The sequence below is a fragment of the Pagrus pagrus genome (genome assembly GCF_965226575.1).
Source record: "Pagrus pagrus genome assembly, chromosome: 2".
In the NCBI taxonomy this organism is placed as follows: Eukaryota; Metazoa; Chordata; class Actinopteri; order Spariformes; family Sparidae; genus Pagrus; species Pagrus pagrus.
This window is the reverse complement of record NC_140186.1, coordinates 31,906,863-31,913,929: the sequence shown is the minus strand read 5'-3', so window position 1 is coordinate 31,913,929 and position 7,067 is coordinate 31,906,863. Positions and strand designations below refer to the sequence as shown.

At 39.0% G+C, this 7,067-nt stretch overlaps 1 protein-coding gene across 1 annotated transcript; it reads right to left on the bottom strand.

Annotated features, from left to right (window-relative positions):
* Positions 1-608: 608 nt before the first annotated feature.
* On the bottom strand, positions 609-6,548 carry LOC311263902 (type-2 ice-structuring protein-like; the record flags this gene model as incomplete). Its single annotated transcript, XM_084364266.1, has 8 exons — positions 609-738; positions 972-1,071; positions 1,357-1,482; positions 3,559-3,650; positions 3,986-4,054; positions 4,335-4,434; positions 5,572-5,697; positions 6,468-6,548. 8 exons carry the CDS (start codon positions 6,546-6,548, stop codon positions 671-673), a joined length of 762 nt encoding a protein of 253 aa, XP_084220392.1. The 3' UTR covers positions 609-670.
* Between the last annotated feature and the right edge of the window lie 519 nt (positions 6,549-7,067).

Sequence of the window (7,067 nt, the reverse complement as noted above, 5' to 3'; positions counted from 1 at the left end):
GGCATCAGCATTGAGGCTGCCCTCAGTGGCGTGTCAACAACCATGCAAGAGATAATGTTAGGATAACAAGCTACATATAATACTAGTCCTGAAGAATTATAACTTTAGTTAGGCTTTTGTGTTAAACATACATTTCAAGAGGTTGGCTTACTTGACAACAATTTGGATAAATTATTCTTGCCAACAGGTGGATAGCCAGCCTATCAATTATTATGGTCCACTAGCTAATGGGAGTAGGTACACTATTCTTAGCAGTGTGTGTGTGCTTGAGTAACTAGTGTGCACTGAAGCCCGTCCTTAGCCACTGCTAATTACTAATTGTTGAAAAAATGTAGCATATTAACTACTAGCTAACAGCGAGATTGTAATTATGTAGTGTCCCACTGAACATATCACCAGGGCTCAAATGCTTTTACAGGCATGTGGGATTTGGATGAACACAGTTCTGTGCTGTGGGCTGTCATTTGATACAGTAGGCTAGATGTTTCATAATAATAAATTGCTGAAAAAATAACCACCAAGTGGCTCTGGGATGATAAATGACTCTTTAATTTGCTTTAAAAAATTTGCACGATAGTCTTCAGAATACATGAGGGTTAATTGTGTACTTGACTGAAATATTCTATTACTCCGTCTGTATTGTGTGAGTTGCAGGTTTAATGTGCACCCTTCACACAGCAGCATCCTTCACACAAAATGAAGGCCAGCCTTGATCGCAGGGGTAATTGCTCCAACCATCTGTAAAGACAGAAACGGTGAAAGAGTTAAAAGCTGTAGGTGCAAAAATGTTCTCATGTTATATGCAGAGAACTGTTTTAAGTATGAAGAGTTTTGCAAATGTTATGCAGAAAACCCATACTGTATCTATTCCAAATATTAGATCTTATTCATACAGACTGCTGTTCATACAGACTGGGAGCATACTTGTTTGAATGAAACTAAGAACGAACTGTGTGAGTGTGTTTTCTTACCGGCGCTGTAAGTTGAAAGGCATGAGTCGACGCTGTCTAATGACATCGCAGTAAAAAATCCCTGATAGAACCAGGAACCATCGAGCCACAACCACTGGTCCTGAAATGACACAGTGAAACATATTCAAATGGGAAGAGCAAGGCAGCTGTACAATGTTACTGTTATTCTACAGCAATGTTGAATGATACATTGGCCTTATGAGTTGACTGTTGTGGTTATTTAAAACCCAATACTATTACCAAAGTGAAGCATAAAATGACAATATGTTGTGAAATGCCTGTTCAGTAAAGGAATGGTTTGGACCTTATATTAAAGTCTGAAAATCAACAGTATTATCAACAGTAATAACACAGAAAATATGAATGTGTTGTTATGTTGTCTCACATCCAGGTAGAATCCGCCCAGCCAGGAGTAAGACAATCCATAGTCACTGGTTTGCTGATAGAGGAAGGAATACTCTTCAAGGTTGTGGACGGAGACCAGGCTGGCCCCTAGGCCAGCACAGGTAGCCTGGTGGAGACAAAGGAGACAGAGAAGGATGATGCATGGAATAAACAGGAGGTAGGGATCAGAAGGTGACCAAGGATGAGTGAGAAATAGATGCAAATGGAGAAGGAAAGAAAGCAACTGTGCAACTGTTTTTAAACACTGTGATGACTTGAAACCTGCAATAACTGATTTTTATTCAACAATTATGGATTGTTTATGACCTTAAATCAAAGCTGAAAGTCAGCACTTGAACCTCATAAGTCAACATTTGGTGCAGGGTCCCACTCTTCCCGGCTAACATGATCCAATTCGCCCCTCCCGACAATCGGAGGAGAAATCTGGTCAGCGAGATTTGTCGGTTTCGAAGGTTAAATTATCTGGTAATGTGAAGCGGGTATAGATCCAGCCTTAAACCTCCCAAACTGTTCCAGGCTCATCGGGGCCCAATAAATACCAAAGTGTTTGATATTTAGGATTCAAAATCTTGATGACCGCGATTGTCGTTACGTCAGTACTTTCACAATAGCCAATGAGAGAGACATCCCGGAGATGTTGACAGTGTTGCAAAACAACGGTAATAAACCCATGCCCTTCAGGATAATGTTAGCTAACATACATACTACTGTACTACTTGACTATAACAAAACTCACCCCAACCATTTTATCATGCTTTTCTTCTGCTTTTGTTATTTCTCACTGCAAAGTATTATTTACTGCAGCAAACTGTCTCCATTTGTTTACATTTGAGATTACGTGAGACAGATCACATAAGGTGCTGCAACTCTCCCTCTGGCACGATAATCTGGTTCTTGAAAAATAACATCATGTTTGAGATTCAACTTAAAAAGCTAACTAAGTCTGTATTTGTGTATGTTTAAAGCCTGTGTCCACATAGCGTTTTTTTCAAGGCGCCATCATCTTTTTTCAACTGTTCCCAATGAGGTATGGGCATCTGCGGCAGCAGGGGGCTGCCCTGAGTTGCATTAGAGTGAGACGCAGGTGACTTCATCGTCACTCTTTTTCCTGGCCTAGGCGATAATATTCACCGTATTTTTGTCTCCTACCGGTCATGTCATGCACCCACATCCTCCTTGCTCTGATTTCCTGACTTCAAATAAAAAAACAAATAGCTAGTAAACAGCAAAGGGGCAATGTCAATTATACAGCGGCAGTTGTCAGGATATTGTTGTCATATATAGACAAGCGTTTTTTTCCCTTCAGCGCACATCTTAGCACTCCTGAACGCACCGCCAGCGCTTTTCTGTCAGAAAGAAATGTTATGTGGACATGGGCCCTAAAGGTGTCATTTGCAGAAAATCGGCAGAATTTGAAGGTACCTCCAAAAACACAGGGGCCAGCATATAACCAGAGTAGCCAACAGCAGCTGCTCTTTGCTAGCTATCGATGGCTGTAGCTGGCTACTGTTAGCTCATGGCTCAGTCAGTCGTGGAGCCAGTGGCCTGAGAGTCTGTGTGTAGAGCCGGGATATTTTCACATTTTATGAATTATTTTTTACAAACCAAGACTGTTTTGGTGAGTTTATTTTGTTTATGTCGAGTTTGAATTAAAGCTGTTTTAAAGGCAGTTCTCTCAACATTTTATGTCTTATTTTATTTTGTTTACTTATAAGACTTAGTTGCAAACTCACCACTTTTACATCTCCTAGCTGAAACTATGGGGGCGATCAGACTATCACCTCTTGTAAAGTGGTATTACAAGACAGGTTGAGGTGGAGCTTAGCACGCTAACTTCAGCAGACATCTTTGCAACATAATATATAGCCGTCTTTGACACTGTTGTCTCTTCACTATAATAGCTCCACATAAATTTAACTGTTTTGAAGAACTGACAAAATATAGTTTTGTGTCATCAAATCATCAAATCCAGTCCTTAAGAAGTACAGAGGAAAAACAGCAGGAAATGTGTCAGTGTCCTACTTGATAATGTAAATATTACAACAGCAAAATTATGTTCATTATAAATTAATGAATAAAGAATTGAATTTGTATTTCTCTAATCTGCATGTTTATCTAGTTGCATATAAAAACAATCTGAATATGAGTATACGCTCTAATGCCACTTTAACTGCATATTTACATCAGCTGCAGGCCAGGTCAGAGGATCAGAGTTGTAGTAGTAACAGCGGCCCTGGAACCCCGTCCAGCCCTGAGGACACAGCATCTCTGGTGCTGTGAACGTCCAACAAAATGAAGATACGACATGTCATCAGTCATTTGTGTTCGCTAAGCTTTAGACATCTTAGACTGGTGATACAAAAATCCTCCCAAAGCAGAGAGAACTCACATTGTTTGTTTTTGAGATGTTCCACATTCAACCTAAATTGTTTCAGGCTGTTCACAGAACTCTAATCATGGCAGCCCCATGATACACAGTGTTTGTGAAAAAAGCTTTGCAACATGAAGAGTACTGTAAGTCTCTGTCTCTTTCTGAATGTATCTTCTTTTACAACTTCACAACGAACCACCTTTATATGTTTGTTGTAAAGAAAAAAGCATTGACTTACGGACATTGGAGTTCTTCATACAGATGGGCGAATAACCATAAACATTGCATAGGGAATTGCTCCATCCCTCTGTGGAAAGAAAAGTTTTGAAGAAGGCCATGAGAATAATGGAGCAGAGAATTACATGACTGTACAGGTAATGAAACCCACTGAAGTGTCTGAAAGCTTTGATTTTTCATTCTGAAAATGAAGTCCATGAGTGAGACAAGCTAAATCATGCTCAGACAGTCACTATTGTTTTCTGCTTTCTACTGGCCGCTGGCCATCAGGCATACTGATGTAGTCTGTAAAACCCACTTAAACAATGAAAAATTTGAGTCCCTGGACCTTCATGTGTGTGTTTTCTTACCATAAGAATTGAGCATCAGGCAGGGGTTGCTGCTGTCTGGGGACTCGATGCTCCAGCTGTTATTGTAGAACCAGGATCCATCAATCCATAACCACTGGTCCTGGAGGAGAGCACAAGATCATCATTGGTGCTTTGCTGTAGTGGAGACTAATTTAAAATAACAATCAAAAATGTGGGCACATAAAAATTAAATGTCAACATGTAAAAATGAGCACAACAGAAAAAAAGTTGAGTGAGAGCCTTTTCTACAAAAACACAAAGGGAAAACACATTTCAACATTATTTTGTATCTAATATTTGCTGGGCAAAGACTCTGTTAGCAATCATAACACAGAGCTGCCAATGGTGTGCTGAAAAGGAATAAAAAAAACATCAGTGTGGAAACCTGCAATGATTACTTCCTGGTATTAAGACACTGCATCTTTATTTTTGTGTGTGTGTAGAATGAATGAGCCTTGTGTATTGAATGAATGCGCTGAATGAGGTGAGTTTGCAGGGGGTTTGACATTGAACTGTTTATTTTTGACTGATTCAGTTTTGGATAAAAATGCAGAGGGAGTTCTGAATGGATGCAACAAGACTTGACACTGTTTTTAAAGAAGAAAGAAGAAAAACAAACCTCTCAATGATAATAAAAGCATAGTTAACCATGTCAAAGGCTACACTGAGGTCCTATGGGAGTGCCCCCTTGCCCCTCAGAACAGAATTACAAGGATTGGTGGTTGAAATCTCCCCCCAGGAAATAGGACAACCCTTCAAGACCATCATATGTCATCAGTAGTCATCAATGGCGTTAGAGTTAACATGGGATTGGTCCTAAAATACCTTTTGAGTTTTGTAGTATTGTTTCATCACAATGAAATATTCAATGCACAAAATTTGTTTGTTTTTTTGTCATGCAGTAATTAGCAAATGTCTCTGCATGGACGTTATGTTCAGCATAAACATTGTACATATAACATATAGCAGGGTGTTCAGATCATCCAAGAAAAAAGTGAAGTGTAAAGTCTCTATTATTTATTGTATTGTAGTGTGTTTATAAAAGTGTCCACACAGATAGAAGAGCATACAAACATTGACAGAGACCATACAAAAATGGTCTGATTTTCCCTGACATCCTTCATTATTATATGTCACTACCTCAGTTTTTTCTCCTGATTGTCTCTGGTGCCTTTATTTCTTTGTGGTGCTGCAGATTACTAACCCCATGGCTAATAATATTATATCATGACTGTACCTGTAGGTAGAAACCTCCCAGCCAAGCATTTTGATTGCCATTATTGATGGTGAGTTGCTGCAGGAAACCGTACTCTTGAGTGCTGTGGACGGAGGCCAACATGGACTCGAGTATGGCACAGCTCGACTGGTAGAGGCAAAAAGAACAGAGGGACAATAAGAGACACATTAAAGTCTTCCATTATAATGTGCACATACAGTAATGTGACCATGTGCACACGGTCAAGGTCCTACTTTATCAAGGCAGACCATTTCAGATGTGAGATTAAAACAGGCAATCAGGACATTCTCTGCATTTATTATCCCTTTCAAAACACACAAAACCAAAAAAAAATATCTTTCTCGTTCTAATTTTTATCTGTAATGGAAACATGACATATTGTTCTGGTGCCTTCTATTGGTGTAATTGTAGCCAGGAACACTGACTAACCAGTTTCTGGACCTTAAACACAGATGTCTTTATACTACAATCACTTGAGACACATTCACTGCACTCAGGTGATCTCCATGTCACTAATTGTAAGACTACTGTCACCAATTGGCCTCTGTTGAATTAGGTCAGTTCATTTAAAGGGGGCAAATACTTATGCAATCACCTATTTTACATTATATATTTTCAATTAATTGACATCAATTTGTAGAAATCTTTGACATTAAAGAGATTCATTTTTTGTAAATGTTTTTTTTTATATTTTTTGTATGTTGAACATGATTCCATTTACAAAAGCAATAAAAGGGGAAACCAATTAAGTGGTGATTGCTTTTTATAGGCTCTGTGCAGTATAGCCATAGAAGAAATGAATGCAGCAAATCCAACAATCCAGTAATTGATAATTAATTATCATTGGGTTTTCTATAGACAGTGTGTTGGATGGTGCAGTCTTGTTCATTGTTTACCTGAGCCTGAGGCCAGTTCATGGCCTCATTCACAAAGTAGTAACAGCGTCCCTGGAACACCTCCCATCCCTCAGGACACATAATCTGGCTTGGTGACAGAGGTTGTGGTGTTGTTGTTGGAGTTGGAAATGTAGATGTAGTCATGCAACAAGTTGGTGCTGGAGTTGGAGGGGTGGTCAGTGTTGGAGTAGTGGTGTTGTAAAATCCTGTTTCTGGAGTAACCATGACAGTAGTACTAGCCTCAAGAGAAAGAGGCACTGTGAAAAAAAAGAGAGTATTTATTAGTTCAGAAAGATTTTTAAGTCAAACCCTTAAATGTACAAGATTTAAAATTATATCTGCCACACTTCAACACGTATCTCTGGCCAGTTTTGAAACTTGAAGGTGATTGATATTAGTATAAGGCTAACATTAGGCTAACCTGAGGGAAAAAAAGAGAATTATATATTTTATTTATTTAATGTTTATTTGTATTGGGTCATGTACAGTGCCTTTAAAAAAGATTCACCCCCTTAATTGTTTTCCCGCTTCATTGTTTTTGTAGCGGACCAAGCTCAGCACTGTTATATTCAACAATAAAAAGGTCCACGCAAACAAATC